Source organism: Solea senegalensis, linkage group LG4, assembly GCF_019176455.1.
Source record: "Solea senegalensis isolate Sse05_10M linkage group LG4, IFAPA_SoseM_1, whole genome shotgun sequence".
Classification (NCBI taxonomy): Eukaryota; Metazoa; Chordata; class Actinopteri; order Pleuronectiformes; family Soleidae; genus Solea; species Solea senegalensis.
Window position 1 is genome coordinate 18,605,564 of NC_058024.1, and position 20,691 is coordinate 18,626,254.

At 42.6% G+C, this 20,691-nt stretch overlaps 1 protein-coding gene across 2 annotated transcripts; it reads left to right on the forward strand.

The window, feature by feature from the left end:
- Nucleotides 1-489: 489 nt before the first annotated feature.
- On the forward strand, nucleotides 490-13,197 carry inka2 (inka box actin regulator 2). Of its 2 annotated transcripts, none has more exons than XM_044022978.1 (2): nucleotides 490-679; nucleotides 9,964-13,197. In XM_044022978.1, the coding sequence occupies exons 1-2, from the start codon at nucleotides 611-613 to the stop codon at nucleotides 11,206-11,208; spliced, it is 1,314 nt and encodes a 437-aa protein (XP_043878913.1). In that variant the 5' UTR covers nucleotides 490-610; the 3' UTR covers nucleotides 11,209-13,197. The 2 variants fall into 2 exon arrangements, with proteins under 2 accessions (XP_043878913.1, XP_043878914.1); XM_044022979.1 differs by lacking the exon at nucleotides 490-679 and adding an exon at nucleotides 8,483-8,573.
- The last annotated feature ends 7,494 nt before the right edge of the window (nucleotides 13,198-20,691 follow it).

Below are 20,691 nucleotides of genomic sequence, written 5' to 3' on the forward strand. Positions count from 1 at the left end.
CTTGTCACAGACTTTATTATGATGACACAGAAGCTTATGAGACCAAATCTGCTGCTCCAACATTTATGATGCATCCTGGTTTGAATGAGATTTGTCATGAGAGGCTCCTTCATGGGACGAAAATAGACGGAGGCAAAATAAGCTCCTCTTGAATGAGAAAAAAGCAAAGGGCAAAACATACTGAACACACACACACACACACACACACACAGAGGGAGGGAGAGAGAGAGGCTGACAGTCATTGAGTGACACACACACATACACAGTGAGTGAGTCTGTTGGTGCAGACACGAGAGGATCTCTCAGTCATTTTTTTGCAGTAAACACGTTTTCGTCATCAGGAGCTGTTTTTATTTTAAGTACGGCATCCACGTCATTAGGACCCGCGCGCGCATTCCTCAACAAGATCTGTGCTTCTTCTGTTGAGGCTTTTCATCTTCTTCTTCTTCTTCTCCTTTTTCTTCTTCTTTTGCTTCTTCTTCTGCTTGTTCTTTCTCCTCTACATTTTTTTTAATTGTCTACCCAGAAGGAAGCTTCCTCGGGTCAGTCATGCTCGAGCGGCGACTGGCGACGCGTTTCGTCTGAAATCCTCGTTTGTGAAGAGGAAGATATGGAACAGTTCTCCAAACCAGAATGCAAAAACATGGACGCGTGTCTGAGGCGACTGAAGCAAGAACTGGTACGTTTCCCATCCCTTTATTCACAATTATATTACTGCGACTAATACTGTGAGGAGACTTTATCAGTCTGTGCTTTAAACGGGCACCATCTGTAATCGCCATATCTGGCACGCGTATTTTGCGCGCAGACAGAAACGGAATTCGAAATGTGCGTTTTCTCATAAATAATATCACTTTTTTGTTGTTTTTGTTTTTGCATTTTCGGTGTCCTGGAAGACTCAGTCCTGCTCGTTGTATTTCAGCTTTTAGTTTCAGGTGGATTTTTCGTTTTAAAGCTTTGAACGGACCAGCGGCATGTGTGTCCTCCTCCTCCTCCTCTCTGTCCACACATCTGGGAAAGATGTTTTCAGCCTCATAACTCAAAACAGTAAACCTAAGTCTTTTCTGATGACACTTCTTCTTAAAGATTCACATGAAATGTAATGTTGCAGTAGAGAGTAATGTGAGTAAGTGACACAGTTAAAGGGATTCATCTCATTCTTTTTGCTCCAAATGGAATTTTAAGACTCTGTAATTTAACGTGTTCATTTATCCTCCCTATCAGCTCATTCATTTGATGGTGTCTTCCTTACGCTGTCATTCCTTTGACTTTGACAACAACTAAATGTTTGAGCTGCAGCCTCACAGACACACTTGGCAGTGACACGTTTTCAAAGGAGCTTCAAATGGCACAGTCTTCATTTGGAATCATCTTCAAAGCAAACACAGAAACAGAGAAGCATCACATGGCTGTGTGTGTGTGTGTGTGTGTGTGTGTTGCAACATAATCTGCTTTATTCTCTGCTCCACATTAGCTACACATCAGTGAAGTGGTACTTGAGATTTCAGCAGAGTAGACAATAATGCCAGGAGGACATGTTGCAAAACTACAGCTGCCATATCGCAGTTTGGTAACATAATAGAAAAATTGCTGTGCCACTCCAGGGATTTAATAGATGAGATCAGTGAGCAGATGCCAGTTTAAAAAGGGCCAGGCAGCCTCCTCCTGCCCAGGACCATGTGGGCTACAATCTGTTGTTCAGAGGACTACAGACATCGATGCCAATGTTGTCAGTTTTCTTTCTACTGCGACTGACTCTCATCCAGTGCTCAGTGGAGAGTGGTTAACTGGCTCCATCTGCACCACAGAGATCACAAACATCTAACAAGCGACTTAGAGCTACCAGGCTGAGTCAAGTGGTTCTTCAATATCTCTACTAACTATGTTCCAAAGACTGAGATGGGGCTTTTAAAAAGGACCATAACAGTCCAGTTTCACATTGTGGAGTTTGCAGCCAATGCACTGTTTCACATTCATTTCTGAACAGTGTAAAAATCAATCAATAAAAAGACTTGGCATATCATGTCTCAGACGGATGAGGCTGTTCTTTTACCATGCTGTAACTTTGATAAACATGTATTCAGACTTCATGCTCAAGTTCAAGTATTTCAATTGACCTCTTTATTATTCAGCTGGACGTCAGTCTTGTATTAATTACTGTTCGTAGTGTTAGTTAGTTTCTTCCAACCATTCATCCTTCCATCTTCTACCACGTCATCCTCCACATGAGGGTCCTGGGGCGCGCTGGTGCCAATCCCAGCTGACATAGGGCGAAAGGCGAGGTACACCCAGGACAGATTGCCAGTCCATCACAGGGCCACATATCGACAAACAACCATCCACTCTCACACTCACGGTCAATTTAGAGTGTCCCCAAATCTGCATGTTTTTGGACAGTGGGACGAAACCGGAGAGAACCCCCCCACACACACACACACACACACACACACAGGGAGAACATGCAAACTCCATGTACAGTGGCCCTTGTCATTATTATATTACAAGAAAGCTGGGCAGAGTTTAGTGAATCCAGGCTAGATGTCTATTCTCATTTAGTATTACGAAAATGTGAACTAAAATTGTCACGTGTACAAAAGGAAGGAACAGAAACTGACAAAAATCCTTTAATGTGTTGTAGTCTCTTTAAAAGCAAAATGTGGCATGCAAGCATGTAGATGCCATTAAGGTCAGCTGCTAATGTGAAAGAACGCAATATGAGAATGTGAAAGGTGTCAGAAGTGTGTGTGTGGTGTGCTGCTGACTGTGCCGGGGGGTGGGTGGTCTGTGTTAGGTCACGCTTGAACATTTGACCTGTGACCTGACAGGTCTGCGGGCTATTTCTTGTGTCTGCTGACCACAACCGAGACACCAGTGTCACTAAAACGTAGATCTGACAGATTAGATTTCAAGTCAGGAATGTATCGTCATTTTCCATCTTTCTACATGTGTTCCTGCAGCTGAAAACACAGCTGTCTGCTTCTATTTGCTCCTTTAAAAAGCACGACAAGTCGTGCACATAATGGCAGCAGTGAAATATTTTTAAACTCACCAATGACTCATTATTCAGACAGACAAAGTCTTCCTGCCTGCTTGTTGTCACAGATCCAAACACCGACATGCATTTGACTCATCTTCTGTAAATGGAGGTTTCACACCTGCTTAACAGCGTCACCGAAGCATAAATCAGAGCTTTTGATATGATCACCGCTGAAGCTGAAAGCTGATCTCACATTCATCACACACTCCTTCATCCCTTTTTACACCTGAGGCAAAGTTCGTCTGTCACCTTGGAATTCAACACCAAGGCTGCCAAACATGAGGTTACAGTACCTAAGAAAACACCAGTGCTGCACTTTAAGACATTGGATCATAAAACTGTTCACTAAACAAAGGAGCACAGTGGTTTTCATTCAGGCTCATTAGTTTTGTGCCTCCCTCACGGCTCCTGTTCTCAAACCTGCCCTTCCTTCCCCTCGGCTAAAATTGGCCTAACTCTTAGTGGCAGCTGTGGTGTTCAGTGTGGCTGATGACCATGTTTGAGATGGAACCACAGACCTTTACACAAAGCTTCTTTTCATCATGGCATATATCATGGTTCAGAGAATGGCGAATGAGAGAAAATCACTGCCTTGGACAAAGTGCAGATTTGCTTTGTTTGTAAAACAACTGAGTGGTTACAGCAATGGAGGAAAGTCCTGTTTCTGCTCGTCTCTATTTGCCTTCACTGGAAGGAAAAAATATATGAATTATTTCTCATGGGCAAACACTGAGGTTTAGTGCAATATTGTCCCTCTCTCTACAGCCTTTTATTTTAAGTTTTTTTGTTTGATCCATGCCCTAAAAGAGTCTGGTAATGTTTGACATTACACCTCAGAAAGGTTCACTGATTGAGTGACAACTTGCAGGGTAATGTTTTTTTTTTGCGCGTTTCCATTAGGAATAGCAGCAAAATAACTGACTCCAAGTGTTCCATCCATGTTTTGGTACTGTTCCCTTGGGTTACGGTATGGTACGGGTGGAGCTAGACCCATGACAGTCAGCTGATTGGGCGACAAAAGAGCATCTCTCCCTTGTGTTTCTTCAACACCCACAGTCTATTCTCGTACAAAGAGTCTTAAACCGAGCAGAAAACAACAAGTCTCTTGTGTCGCATTTCATGTCGTTCAATGTCGGTGCATCGGTAGAACGTCGCGATACGTACTGTATCTTGCTGATGCCATCAAGCACATAGCGCACACACACCTCCTACCAAGGAAAGGTATTGCACTCAGTCTAAAGGCAAGCCTGATCCAGGAACACAGCTTAACAAGTCTATTTGTTGACAGATGTTCACTGATGTACAAATATATCTAGGAGTCAATTATACTTTTATACACAATTGCCTGAATAAGTGACAAATATTGAAGTCCAAAATCTTTTGTAGTTTAAAAATAAACCTAATAAATTAATTACAACGTCTTCTTCTCATATGCTAATATGGTTCTTTGAAGCTGCACAAAAATCAAGCAGATTTTCTTCAGCAAAATGTGTCTGGGATTTTTACAGGGAGAGGTATGTGCAAAGTCAGCGTCACATTTGATGTTAGAGCCGGGAGAAACGGCCAAACACTTTCACTGCCCACTCACACAAGGCGCTGACGTCAACTTGCTGCGTAATCGAGACGCTATCTCACAGTGATTGCTTCCAGTGAAGATTTGTGGCAGAGAAAGCAACAGATTGGGCTCCAGACTGTCTCCAAATATCATCTAGCAAAGATGATGATGATATGGTTTCTAATCAGCCTGTGTCTCCCACGTTTTCGCAGCGGCGTAAATGAGATTCAGCAGGAAACAAGCCATTAAACCACCTCCCATCTCTCGGAAAAGGTCATGGGGGAGTCTTTTACTGGGCAGCGAGTCTGAGAACAGTGATAGATTTGTTTCAAATAGGTCTGGTTTTAAAAAGGGACAGTTCCTCTCGTTTATCACCTCTTTACGGTGACATGTTCATTACTCCAGTGAAAAGCGACCTGTTTTGCCTCCATCTGAATGAGGTAGAGGCAGAAAAAAAACTCTGCAAAAGTATAGAAATTTAAGATTTATGGCAGTCGCCGCTCATAGTGTGAGCTTGTTTTATGAAACAAGCTGGAACATTGGGCATGAAGAGCTGTGAACCTTTGGTCCAAAAATTAATTAATACCATAAATACAGTCGGCCCTGTGATGGACTGGTACCCCGCCTTCCCCCTTTCAGCTGGGGTTGGCACCAGCGCCCCCCCGCGTGTGGAGAATAAATGGTAGAAGATGAATGAATGAATGATAAATACAGTACTATTGTTTTGTTAATGATTTTAATTAACTGTAGCGTGATGTAACCTAACCATAACTATTAATTGACAACAACAACAACAACAACAACAGTAAATCTATCCATTAGGTGTGGGCACAGTCATATACACACCACAGTCCATGCAAGCAACATATCGAACAATCTGTAAAAATAAATGTGGACATCTATAAGAAAAGCTCACTGTGCCACGACCAAATAAAAGAAGTATTTACGAGCTGTTTTCTATCATTGATCATAACTCACTGTTGAACACGACCCTGAGGACATTCAGTCCCAACACGGTCGCCATATGAGCCCCTTCATAAAAATAAAAAGAGAGGCGTTCATTGCTCTGTGAACAGTAATTAATTTATTTCCGTGAAGGCTGTACAGCTTTATTGCCCCCTTGATCATAACCTCAGGGTTGTCCACTGTGGTCTGTGCCGTGTCCAGCAGTTAAGTCACAGTGACTCTCTCTGTATCCCCCAGACACAGAAGCCATTCCTATCCTTGACCCACACAGCCCACTATTCATTTTTAATTAGGGGTAGAGGTGGAGGGAGGGTGGAGCACACCATAGTTGTTGCTGCCGGCCAGTTCACTCCAAACAGGAAGACCTTTTTGTCCTGATAACCTTGGGCTCTCTGTTTCCAACCCCCCCCTTCAGCAAATAACACACATCGGTGAATAACCTGCACTTTATTGCTCAGAATAGAGCAGGGTTTGTTTAAGGTTTGTGTTTGCATTTAATTTTCCACCTAATAATCCAGTTAATGAGTACAACACGATGGAGGGCGCAAGACATGCATGCGCACACAATGCTGCATTGAAAAAAAAAAAGAAAAAAGGAAAAACACTTATTGAAGTGAGTCAAGTCAGGGCATGTGAGGATCTGTGGGATTAGTTTATTTTTCCCATCAAATACAGAACGACTGAGGTGATGTTTATGCAGAGAGACATAATTCATATTGAATGGATTGTGGGTGCATCACTACAACTGATGGATCTTGACACGAGGATATAAAATTCCAAAAAGCCAGAACCTTTTAACAAGTGGTAATTGTATAATGGTTGGCTGGCATCATTGGAGACAGAAGAAGAAAAGAAAGAAGTGATGGACAGAATCTGGACAGTCCCTGTTAGTATTTCCTATTTACTTTGCTTTTTAAAGATTAGTTTTTTATGGAAAGACATGGTTGATGGATTTAAAAGGTTGATGCTTCGGTTCAAAAAGGGATTTTGCTGAACTTTACGATTGGCGTAATGATGCCCGTGTGTCTGGGTGGTACAGCATTCCCCCGATTAATCTCCTTTCTTATTAGGGTCCACGCGTATATCAGGGCCTTTAGATGACTGTGTCCTGTCAGATCTGTGTCATCGCTGTCTTTATCCTAATGAGGCCCTCACCATTCACACCTTGTAAATGTGAGACAGCTCAGGATTCACGACATCTGCGTCCGGACGAGAAACTGCTGCGGGACTTTAATTTAAAGTCAGCATCTGTCCGAGTAGGAGGCAGAATGAAGGTTGAAAAGGCCGACACAGTCGGGCCACAAAGTTCAGCCTTGAAATGGCAACACCTGCAGGTAGTTAGACCTGATAATATGCGGTAATAGGGTTTTGTTTTACTGCTGTTCCTCTGTTCTCCAGGTCACAGTATGCATTAATAATGTTGCCTTAGAATAGAAAAGTCAGTGAACAACTACGTGTGCTTTAAATAATCGTGTGTGTGTGTGTGTGGCGTGAGCTAAATAGGATGTTATTTTGTTAGCATGTGCAAACAGGTGCGGCATGAACATGGTCGGCTTAGGAGATGACATTTCAAAAGCAAATCTAATGCACATAAATGGTGCAGATTTTAGCAGAGTGTGGTAAATCCCTCCGTTGATCCCGGCAAAACTTCACTGAGGCCACATGTCTGTCTCTGAAGCGGCAACAATGCACAAACCCTCACGTCCTCACTTGATGACTGTTGATGCGCAGGAAAGTAAACCATAATTATCCTCTCTTTCCCAGGGCAACTGCAATTACAGCAAGTGAGGACAACCGTATGTGAAAGGCACGTAGACAAGTGATACCCTGATAGTGCTAATTACACCTCCCCTCTTTGCCTAATTTAACAAGCTCCGAGGCTTTTGTCCTGAGCACGTGCATCGATTTAGTCAGGTCTATTCTCTGAACTCATCAAAAACCACGCACCTCAGCTATATGTCAGTGATGAGCCAAGTGTTTCAACCCAGAGGCTTACTTTTAATAGTGCAGTGTATTGGAAAAGTGTCAAGGTACTGTATAAACAGTATGTAGCAGTATATAACTCTGAATAAAATAAAAATAAAATGAATCAACAGCAGGTGAAGGGGGACACCAGCCTGATTTCTGCTGTTTTATGTTTCATAACATTGTAATTTGAGATTAGAGGTCTGTTTAAGACTGTCTGTTTAGGAGAAAGAAATTGTGCAATATTGAAACTGAAGGAGTTATTATTTTATTTGCATCACAGCATCAAAACCTAAGGTTGAGTATTGCTAATTGCTCTGTGCGCCCGTTCTTTGGGTAAGAATATTGAACATTTAACTAAAAAGTCATGTAATCTTGGGTTAGAGTTTGTTTCTGAGATCAAAATGAAGCCTAGACAGTTTATCTGTTGTATTTTTCCCAGAAAACCCACATTTCTTTGTACAAACTTCTCCCACAGAGCTTAAACAGACTCATTTGTTAATAAATGATGCTGAGCTTGTGCTGCCAGTTGTCTACATGGCCACTTTTCCCACCCACCCAGTCACACAATCACTGGTCCCCCAAGATTAAGTATCACAGCCTGGGGTTACACCTACCTCTCTCTCTCTCTCCGTCATGTGTTCTTATGGTGTCATCCATAATTGAAACCATCAACAGTTTTCTCTTCGACATCTAAACATATGGCGAGGGATCCCCCTCTGTGAACTCTCCTCCTCCCCTCCCTCCATCCCTGCTCATCCGGCTGACTCTCACTATCTTCCTTTTCATTGTTCAGTAGCTTTCCGCCTCAGTAAACACCCCCCCACCCTTCGCCCCCATCCTCTCACCGCCATTTGGGGATTATCGTCTAGACGTGCCATGCTGATTGGCTGTCACACCCAGCGGTGTCCCCTCATTGGACAGAGATACATATATGGGCAGTTAGACTGAACAGTTTGAAAGGTGGGAGACAGTGCCAGGGCTGGCGGTGGTGCAACAGTGAGATTGACAGGGACATGTTACCTCCTGCTTTTTGACAGTTTACAGAAGGTAAGGTTTACATTTAGTAATGTAATATCGCTGCAAGTCGTCTTGGTGATCAGAGCAGGTCAAAGACATTTTCTTACAGAAGATCAGTGGTTTATTTCCAAAGATGCAACCAGTTATATTTGCATTAGATTGCATTCATGTTTGATTTTGAATGTTCAAGTATTTGCTGAATGATACTACTTGATTTATAAGGGAAATACTTTGGAATGTGCTAGAAGGAGAGCTTTTTCCCAGACACGTTTGTCTTCTCTCATCTTTCCTCAGATGTTTAAATCTTTAAAAACGGTTGTAGGATTCCTGACAGGTTCATTCAATAATAATGGGCATGTTTTTAAATGATGAGACCAAGTCTGGGTCACGGTGTGCTATGATTCAGGCCTGCGAGTTATAGGTCAGTATGTTGCCTGTGGGCTTTCTGACCGCCTTCGGGAGAAGACAGTTAGTCAGGTCACATGACACAGGCTGTTACACAGATGAGAGCGGAAAGAGTGGAGGTGGAGGAGGAAGAGGAGGAAGATAAAAGCAGCTTGTATGATCACTGCTGCACAGAGTAAGTAAGAGTGAAGACAAAAAGATTGGAGGAGAAAAGAGGATACAGATGGAAGGATAAAAATGTCATAAAAAAAAAGTGTGAGGGGGAAAAAAACGAACCAGCGAGTCTGTTTTACAGCTGTCATGATCTGGATCCTCTCTCATACGCCAGCCATATGGGACCCAGCCTGTCATCCAAAACTAGGTCACATGACCCATAGATAAAAAAGGTGTGAGGCCTGGAACACTAGAGAAGAACACAGACTCTAACCAACATAAAAACAGGTCTATTTTGTGTTATTTACATTCAGCAACATACAGTGTACTGGACATTTAATCCTTCTGATCATGTCAGTTGAGATTCCATCTGTCCATTGTCTCCCGCCTTATCCTCAACATGAGGCTCGCGGGTAGCTGGACGAGGGCCAAAGGCAGGGTACGTCCTGAACAGGTTGCCAGTCCATCGCTGGGCCAACACACGGAGACGAAGAACCGTCCACTCTCACATTCACACCTACAGGCAATTCAGAGCGTCCAATTAACCTCTGCGTGACTTTGGTCAGTGGGAGGAAAAAACCCACGCACACGGGGAGAACATGCATGCAGAAGGCCCTTGTTCCAACCGTGTCATGAACCCGGGTCTTTTTGCTGCAAGGCAACAGCACTAATCACTACACCGTTGTGTGGCCCTCTTGTGATTGTGTTTGATTTACATTTGTGTTGGTGTCATGATAAATGATGAACTTGAGTCCAAAAACTGAAATAATGAGCTCTACAAGGAATTTGCCCTTTAGTCAAACTGGGCATTTGTGGAAATCTGTCTCTAAACCTCTCTAATTTGTTTCCATTTTCTCTGCAGACGTCTATGAAAGAAGCCGGGGATGGCCTCCACGCTCAGATGAATTCAATGATGGGAGCCCTTCAGGAACTCAAAGTCCTCCAGGTCCAGACGGCTCTAGAAAACCTGGACATTTCAGGTCGCCCCATTAACCGAGGGATGCCACATCCTGCTCCGCCAGCTATTACATCAACTACAACTGACGAAGCGTCAGAGTCAGAAAAGGATCATGGGCTACACTTTAGGCAAACTCTGCCAGAGGACAGCAGCCCAAGTCTGATGCTAAGTCCAAGGTCATCTTTGGGGAGCAGAAACACCTTCACGCTAGAAAGCAACAACTCATCTCGAAACAGAAGCAGCCTGGGAACGTCTTCGTTCTCCGCATCCAGTCTGCAGAGTGAGGTTGAAGGAACCTCCAGAACGGCAGATGAGAATGACCTTGAGTCAGTGCCCAAAAGATGGTCAGGGTACACAGCCCCTCAAGTGGACTTCTATGGCCCAATGGTGGGAAACCCTCCACCAGAGCTCTGTCCTCACCCACAACCTCATACTCATGGTCACGCAGTGGACCTGCCTGGCATCCTGTACAGCCTCTCCAGGGAGGGACCTTCACTAGACAGCGACTACTCCCCAGAGAGCACAGACGATGCCAGCGACTGGACCTCTTCATTAATGAGCCGCAGCCGCAACCGCCAGCCCTTAGTGTTGGGCGACAATGTCTTTGCAGACCTGGTGGGTAACTGGTTGGACCTGCCTGAGGTGGAGCGGGAGGAGGTGGAAGAAGAGGCAAGGAAGGGAGAGGAGAGGACAGTGGACGGAGGAGGGGATAGGCCGGACACCCCTGCTCACCCTCTCCGCCTCAGCCGTTCACAGGAGATCTGCAAGAGGTTCTCGCTAACCACAAACATCTTCAAAAAGTTCCTGCGCACTGTCCGGCCTGACAGAGACAAGCTGCTGAAGGAGAGGCCAGGCTGGATAGCTCCTGAGCTGCCAGAGGGCGACCTCTACAAAAGGCCGAAAAAAATGGTGCCTAAAAGTTCAAAAGGCAGTTTCTACCTGCCGTTCTGGTCAAACGGACAGCAGAGCAAAGGCAGGCCAGGTCCATGTCTAGGTGAACCAGAAAGGAGCCACCAGCACCGTCCACATCACTTCCCCCTCTTTTACCAGCACCCATTTGCAGAGCTTTATGTAGACGGGAGACCGCCAGAGACTGGTGTGGAGAAAATGCAGCCCTTGTTTGACTACAACACAGCTGTGTGGGTCTGACAGTGAGTCTGAGGCCAACTGAGCACCCTGTGATGCCAGACTGAGTGAGTGACTGCTGGGTGTTATTTCCCAGCAGGTGTTTAAGAATGATGGCTGAGCTGAATGAATGAATGAAAACATTATTCTCCTCGAATGGAGATATTATCAGGTCACCAAATTTCTCTGACAATCCTAAAACTTTAACCTCGCTTCCTGTATGTGTGTGTGTGTTTGTGTACTTGTATTTATATCTTTGTGAGGTCCAGAAATTGTACAAACCTATGTTTGTGAGGACAATATGACCCTTTTGTCTGGCCCCCACAAGTTTAAAGGGCTTTTTCTGTTAAGATCTGGTTTCAGGCTTATTGTTGATGGTTAAGGTTAAGATAAGGGGCTAGGGAATGCATTATGTCTTATGACGTGTCCTCACTAAGATATAAAAACGAGTTTGTAAGCGTTTGTTTGAGCTGTAGAGTGAGTTTTTTGTATTATTTAATTAGTGTTATGTCTGTGTGCTTGTATGACTGGGTTCTCTGTCTTAAAAAGGTGGTACTACATCTTTCTCAAAATGTCACCATCATTACTCCTGCATATAAAGTCTATGCTACAGGACAAACTGTACATCGTCATCTCAAATCTTTGCTTCTATGAATAGAAGCACCAACTGTTGGATTGCACGGTTACTGTTTTTTATAACGGATGCTACAAACAGCTGTTAACAAACACACTGCCACTGAACAGAAGCTCCCTTTTGTTTCTAGGTTGTGACGCCTTGGTAACTGAGGTTGAGCTGGTCTTATTCACTTTTGCTCAGGGACTAAATGCAACATAGGAGGAAAAATAATGTGACACTGCCACATTTATATACAGTTTGGAGAAGTCCAAAGATTGCACAGGACATTTTGAGATCGCTCTGCTGTGATCAGAAATGTTGTGCTTTTTCTCTCTGCCATGTAGACAGAGCACATTTGAAGTGTCAGTCTAAACTGGGTTGTTGTTATACAGAGTGAGAGGAAAAGGAAAAAGATAAGAGTACTGACTGACAGCCATCTGATACTCAGTTACGTAAAGCTTGTTCACTACAAGCTCAACTCAACACAAATGCAAACGGCTCAGTTGATCTCGAAGCTTTGAAACTCTGAACTATGATTGTGTTACAAAGGTGAACACATTTGCGGGCTTTAGTAATGACGGGATAGTTGAAAGTGGACATAAAAAATCCACTATCTCCATCAGACAGGATCAAGATAAAAGAATGCGTGTACAAATCAGTGTACATATTTGCCGTCAGGCAGCCTGTAGCATTAACAGGCGTTCTTCTGTAATATCTGACTGCATGATTTTCATTATTCTGCACAGATAAATGTGTACATGACGAGCAACATGTCAGTTCTTGTGTAAACAAAGCCACCACACTTAAACCACAAACCGCTGCATTAAGCTACAATAATATCTATTCTGCTGTATCGTAATTTTTACGTCATTTCATATACATATACGGAATTCCTCAGGATTACAGATGACACTTCCCACTCTCTCCCAATATATGCTTCTTCTGTTTATGTTTAGGATCACTGTATGCAAAGACAATCTGATAGTCCAAGATATTGTAAAGGAAAAAATATGATGCTACACCAATTATCCAGCAGGGATTCGGCCTCAGGTCTTCTGAGTGTCTTGGCCAGTTGATCCATATGGAGACGTCTCAGTATTCAGTTCAATACATACGACACATTCAGAGGGTCCAAAAAACACACACACACACACACACACACAGATGGTTTCTGCTGAGATGGTGTGAGACGTCACAATACATAGTATGTGTATGTAGATATAACATTGATTTTCTTTCTTTTTGTGTAATAAGTGTCATTTCTAACACTGTCGTTGATATTTTTCACCAGGGTTCTGCGAACCTCCAGTAATTGATTCTGTTTCATGTGCACTGTAAAAACTGTCAGACTGACACTTTGTAAATTAAATGTTTTCAAGAAAGAAATGTCGCTCTCTGTCCTCACTTGTTCTGTGCACCCTCGAGTGATCTGATAACGTCTAAATGCAAACGATGTGTTCTGATATGCGTCTTCAGGTCTGATCACAAAAATACACATTCATAGGGGGGTTTGCGACGCATGTGGGATTAGGGACTAGGGATGGGACGATACCACTTTTTTACAGATATCACAAACTCGAGGATCTACTGATACCGATATTAGTCTGATACAGTCATTTTAGACCATTCATGCACTATTTTTTCAAAATGTGAAACAAATAATGTTCTCCCAAAAAAGAAGAAATAAACGGCCCAAAAATGACTCAGCTAAAATGGTTCTGCTGATTTTTGTTTACATTTTTATAGTCTGTATATAGTGAAGCATGTGATTTTTGGATTGGATCAGATTTTATATCTTTATATGTCCAATGATTTTGACCAGTACCGATACTGACCGATACTGATTCCCCTCCCTATTAAGGACCTCTTCAACTGACCATGTTGATCAACATATTTCTTTTTCTTATGGTTTAAAAGCTTCTCTTCCCAATGCTCACACACTGTCAGAGTCAGAGTGAGTAAACATATTTTCTGGCTCTCAAGAACAGAATTGATGATGATAAAATCAACTTTTTGATGATATCACAGCAGCATGTTGTGGAAACCTATGTATCCCACGCACTTTCTCTCATGTGCAACAGTCACATCTTCTCGAGAGCTCCAACACACTGCAGCATATAAAGAGAGGAGCATGATTACAAAGCAGCAGCACCTGTGACAGTTTCCTGCTTTCATGAGTCATCTCCACACCTCCCAATTCCTCATGCAGCTGACTGCTAACCCCGCCCACCTCCACAATGATTCTTTAACACCTCAGTTGATTTGTTACGCAGTATATAAAGTTAAGTATTCAGAGCATATAGTATCAAGGCTCAGCATTCGGCTTGTGGCTCTTAGTGTGATTTGTTTCTGCTCTGCATCCTTCCGACAGTAAAGTGCTGCTGCGTGACTAACGGGTTCACTGAGGATAAAAAACGGCGAGTGGCTCCAAACTGTGCACTGGATAGATTCTAAATCTGCACCGCAACTCCATCAGCGTCTGAAGTATATAAACAAAAGCAGCATGGACTCAGTATCTCTGCTTACTCAATCCCTTACTGAGATTATGTTATGCTATGAGATCGCAGGCCGCGTGCATCACTTTCTCTCTGTACCTCTGAGCTAAGCAATAAATATCTACTGCAGAACTAACACGCTGACACATTCTGGAAGATGAAAGTCGAAACCATTTCGCGATAGATCAGTAAACGCTGATTTACTCTGCTCGGTCAGATAAAATAACACAGATGTGACGATGAGTTGAAGCTTGTTTTACACGAGAAGCATTTGTGTAACATAATAAATAAAAAAAGAATAAAAGCAAAACTTGAAGATTAACCATATTCACACAAAACCAGCTTCCCTAATGTAATTGTATGTCATTTAAAAAATACTGCATGTTTTAGATGTGTCCCTGCTCCAACACACACACACATAGTTGGGGGAAACAAGAGGAATGACTCAGATGTTATCAAAAGCTCAGGTAAATTATGATAGAACTTTCACGTGTCTTTTATTTTATTTACTAAAACAATATGTATTCAGTCAAAATAAATCCAACAGTAATTTAGTCAAAATATCATCGCTTCTCACAATGTAGTTGTCACTCAATGAAAGAGTGAGTGAAATACATGACGATATTCTGCTAAATGTATTTTAAATAGGGCTGTAAACGGATTAAAAAGAAAAGAACAAATTAATCTCACATTTTGAAATTCATTCATTAATGACGATTAAAAGTTTGCTTTTCTTCTAATGACTAAATTCATCAGAGTAATAACACAGTGTGCATTTCAGACACCATTGTTTAATTGTGTATTTCTTTTTAAACGTGTTCATTTTAATCTAACGTGTTAACTTTTACAGCCCTAATTTTAAACAATAATAACTTTATACAACAGTGCAAACAGTTCTGTGAGCATTGTGAAACAATAATGTTGTTAAGTTAACTTAGTTAAGGGAATTACAATGAGTGTCCCTTAACTTAAAGGTGCACATGCAAAAGAAGGAGAGAGAGGGAGAGAACAACAACAGCTGCAACTGTAGCCCCTTCTCCTCTTGCTCAGTTTCCCCCGGGATCCAAACAGTTGACACTGACTGTCTGACCACCACGTCCTCTTCTACCCCCTCCCTCCTCCTCCACCTCCTCCTCCTCCTCCTCCCTAGTCCCTGCTAGTCAGCTGTCGCTCTCCCACAGCCTCACAACACCACTCCCACCCCAAATCTGGGGCACGCGATGACCGAGTGCAGCTGAGTTGTACAACTTAACATGTCGAGTGTTCAGGGCTCAAAAAAAACAACTTTTATAGAGACGGAGGACAAGGACCAGACCCTGTTAGGATTCAGCAACTTGGGACACAGTGATGAGGCTAAAAATGGGATCATTGTAAGACTCAGTGAATATGAAGAATGTGTTGATGCATGTCTGATTCTGTGACCTCTCTGAAACCTTTCCTGCTAATTTCCTGTGAAGCGCTCGTCTTTCAGTGAGTCCTCAGCTGTGGAGCTGCACAGCACCACCTTGGCCCTCAGGAATGCGCTCACGTTTCACTTTTTATAATCGTCAGCGAATGAAATTCCAGAGTTGTCACTCAGCGTGGCTTTTGTGCGAGGAGTTCCCACAAGAAACACGAGACGTCTTCATACACACACACTCGCACACATGCTAAAGCTTGCAATAGCATCGGTCATTTGTACTAAAGCACATAAACACCCCCACTTTGGGAAATTAAAGACTACATCTCAAAGCCACAAAGCAGAGCCAGATTTGGCAAATGCAAGAGTTAAATCGAGGACGAATTATGTTGGATTTAACATCTGGCCGCTTTGCGCTGCAACGGTTATCACATAAGATACAGTATGTCTTCCTCTGCTAATGCATGTAAAGTAGAAATGCACAAACACCAAACTGTGCTGCTTTTGACATTACTCAGCAGAAAAACACTTGACAGTGTTCTGTGCATTTTTCTTATTTCTCTTCTTTTGTTTCTTTTTTTGAAAAAATCAGATACTTAATGTTTTTATTCTGGGTCAAATTAAACATGAAATTTGAAAACATCCCCTTGCAGCCCTCTAGTTATCTTCACACACGCAAATAAACTTAATTCTCAAACTTCATTCATTTCATAATGAATGGATGTTTACCCAGATGTTTGTTTCTGATTAATCCTGGCATGCAGCAAATTGTTCGTTCACGACCAGTTTGTCATTAGCTAATGTCATTAGCGATGCCTTTTTTTGCACGCAAAGCAATTTGGTAATATAAAGACTGTATTGTTGTGATGAATGGAAATACCAAAATGTAATGACACAACAACTCTTCAGATGTTTTTTGTCAAATCGGTCTCAAATCTCAGGTCTGCAGCTTGGTGAATCTTTTGTTACGTCCTGACTTTTGTTACGTCCTGCGTCCTGGCTGAATCCTACACTGGCTGACGTCCTGAGACGTCCTGATGACTGACTTTGTTACGTCCTGAACTGACTTTGTTCCTGACTTTTGCCGTCCTGACCTTTGTTGCTTGTCCTGACTGGTCTGTTTCCGTCCTGACCTTTGTTACTGACTGCGTCCTGACTTGTCCTGACTGACCTGTCCTGACCTTTGTTACGTCCTGACCTTTGACTTTTGTTACGTCCTGACTTTTGTTACGTCCTGACTTTTGTTCGTCCTGACCTGTTACCTGACCTTTGTTACGTCCTGACCTTCCTGACTTTTACTGACTTTTTGTTTTTTTTTACGCCCTGACTTTTGTTACGTCCTGACTTTTGTTACGTCCTGACTTTTGTTACGTCCTGACTTTTGTAACGTACGTAACGTTTTGTTACGTCCTGACTGAGGCAAAAAGATATGTCACTTGCAATAAACACTTTTCTTATGAATTCAAAACCATTCAGCTGTGTTGATACAGTAGACGTACAGTGTGCCTGTCACTGATGAAGAGCATCAGGACTGTTCTCTAGTTTTCCATCCATCCATCTTTTACCACTTTGTCCTCCACATGAGGGTCACGGGGGTTTGGTGACAATCCCAGCTGATATTGGGTGAAATGTAGAACACACATAGAGACAAACAACCCTCCAGTTTTACTATCAGCGATAAATATCCCTGAACAAGGAACTCATGTTAAAACAAAAGCAACATGACTCTCCCTGCAGACCACCCTCCTCAGAAACCATGATGGATGTCTTTACGTGCTCTAACAGTTGAACCTAATACACAGGAATGTTTCCACACTTTGATCTCCTCTCTGCCTGTCTGTCTGTCATCTGTGAATCCGAGGAATCCAGCATGTATTTGTACAAACGTGGTGTGATGTAGCTGGACACAGTCTTCCTCCACCACAGACATGGAGTCAGCAGTGCTGTTGTTTCAGGGGCTGCTGGCTCCTGCTGTGCACATAATCTTACTGTGGTGGTGACGTCTGAAGCACCGATGGTTTTATGCAGGTGACAAACGTGCAGTTAAGATTTATTCTGGTGTGGAATCCATAAAATCACAAAAATAAATGTTTGCTTTTCCTCACTCTATGTGAGGGTCTAAGGATAGAGGGTGTCACTTCCTGTACAGACTATAAAGCCCTTTGAGGCAAATTGTGATGTTGGACTATATAAATAAAATGGACTGGACTCTTCTCTGCCAATAAGTTTTCCGATAAATAATGATTGCACGGCTCTTGAGCAATAACAGAATACAATTGGTATGACAGAAGATCAGTCTGAAATAATTGCATATAATTTGAATCGTTTAAATGTTGACTCTAATATGAGGATTTGTGGATTTTCTTTGACGTTTGTGATAATATATCTAATGTCTTTGGGTGAAAGAAGTCATTCGAATTCAAATCAAAGTCAAAAGAAAATGAAACTCAAAGAATTCCCAGTGAAATAAAACAGCAGGAGGCCCAATAATCAAAATTAAGTTCAGCCGCATGCTACCATCTAATTTCACATTAGTCACAGTAACAGTATGGGGGAAAGACGACGACTGTTACGTCTGTCATCACAAACAGTATGAAGCCCTTTTGCCTCCCACACTGACAAATTCACAGCATATGAGTACATGTCGTCTCCGCTCTGCTTCTCAGCAGCTTCAGATCCAGACTCTGTGTCTGCGCAGCACCAGTGGCCAGACTGTGTTTCCTTCAAGAGTGTGTGTGATTGTTTATCGCCATTAAACATGAACCTGCGCCACCATGGCCGATGACTACACTCAGATTAGAGGTGGCCTGTGCTAATGGCTCAGCGTCCACCGCTTAACCTCCACCACCCGCTTAACAACAAAAGCACTAATCCTCTTCACTTTTCCGAAAGCCCTTCAGACAGTAAATAATTGAACCTTGTATTAGCCGCTCTTTTCTCTGCAGGGTGTTGCTCTCATTAAGTGGCTGTTTGCACTCACTCTCTCTTAAACACCTATGGAACCGTCACACACACACACACACACACACACAGTGCAGATCCACAACCTCCAACCTTTGCTCTATTAACTTCTCCTCTCCTATCATTCTGTCATTCCTGCACACACACACACACACACATACATCGCTCCAGGGTGTCTGCCTCTTCCCTGCTTTCATTAAATCATAAATGGACAGCCAATCAGAGCTCTTTACCATCATTAATCCAGATTAAACATAAATCTCCAGTTCTGACTCACAACTACACAGAGTTATTTAACACTGTATCCCAACACAAATTATCGTCTACAGCTTTGTGGAAACTCAATAAAATAAAAAAAATACATTTATATTTACATTTTTTAAAGCCTGTTCTCACTCTGCTATCCAACATTCACAACAGTCTGCCCAAAAGTGACAAACCAGACTGTCTCTCCTGTCTCTCCTGTGTCCACAGTGTCTGTCTCAGTAATGCCAGATGACATTTTTCAGTATCGTGTAGGAGTGAGTCTGATACTGCTGCTCCAGTTAATGCATTTCCAGCCCCGAGCCCAATGAAGCACAGGGATGGGGAGGAAGCTGAGTTAAGGTGTATAATTACAACATCTGCTAGATTAATTCTTTATGAGGTTGTAAGGGTGGAGGTTACTTTTCACCGGAAAAAAAAGGGAAATTTGATAACGCATGTCGGCTCTTCAGTGAAGTTCTTCAAATTAATATATGAGTGAATGGGATAAGCACGGTAAGTAAATTGTTTATACACTGGGGCCATTTTACAGCAGAGAGATTGTTTATTATCTTACAGTGGATGTCAGAAGTGTGAAAAGTTGTGATTGAGTCTCACAGCAAAGCTTCTTCTTGCTGTAGAGGTCAGACTCTGACTGACTTGTGCTTCCTAATCTTTTTCTCAACATCTATTCTCTTTAAGTGACCCTTTTGCTGTAAGACAACAGTGCTAGCCACTACTCCGCCATGTGGCCAAGTATATAATCACTTAAATAAAACAATCTTTTTACATGTACTTTAGGTAAGGGCCTTGCTTTATAGTCAGAGCTCATTTTTGGCCCCATGTTTCTGCAGAAGCACCAACAGACAAACGATCCACAGCTTGTATTTTGCATTATGAAGCGGGAATGTTACTACGACCCCTCTGTCTGCAAAGGCAACAGTAGTTCCCTAAAGGCCATGGTATACTTCTGTGCACATGAAACGCACACTGAAGTGCACGTAGCATTGCACAACACATATCGTGCATCAGGATATTTACTTCACCATCGGGTGACGGTACAAGTCTCAACGCAGGGAATAGGAAGCATTCCTATTCTGTCTGTCGCTATGCACGGACGTATACCGGGGCCTTGGCGTACTTGGGAAAAGGGGAGAGATGAGCAGGGGAGTCCTCTGTTTGTTTCAATTTGCTGTCTTTCTGTTTCCTCTGTCTCTCACTGAGTCAAATACACTGATATAATCATTTGTAAAGGTAGAAAAATGAATATGAATCTGACTTGATTTAAAACCAACGCCCCTGTTCTTCTGTTTTATTCATTTATTCACCTTCCCTCACCCTCATTCTCATCAACACCCACCTTTAATTTCTGCTCTTATCCTTTATCTCCCCAGCCTCCAATGTCCTCCCACCTGTGTCCATGTGTCCTTTCTGTTTCCCCTTCTCATACTCGCCGTCTCCTCTGTTCTGCGTCTCCATTGTGCTCGGTAACAACGCTGCCTTGTGTTAGAACAAAATGCACATATTGTCTTAGCTGCGGTCTGATGAACTCTGAGAGTCACAGCTGAAATGTCACAGGTCGTATATACATATATATATGTATATACATATATATATATGTATATAAAACTGGGCTCGGCTCTTTAAACACTCTGCTGCACACAGTGGAAGCACTGCAGGGTCAAGTGTCTATTACATCCAAGTATGTTCATACAAATGATGAAGCACCAAAACAGAGCAGTTTAGTGGGGGAAAAAAAGTCCCAAAGAGAGGTTAAATTCCACATGTTTAAG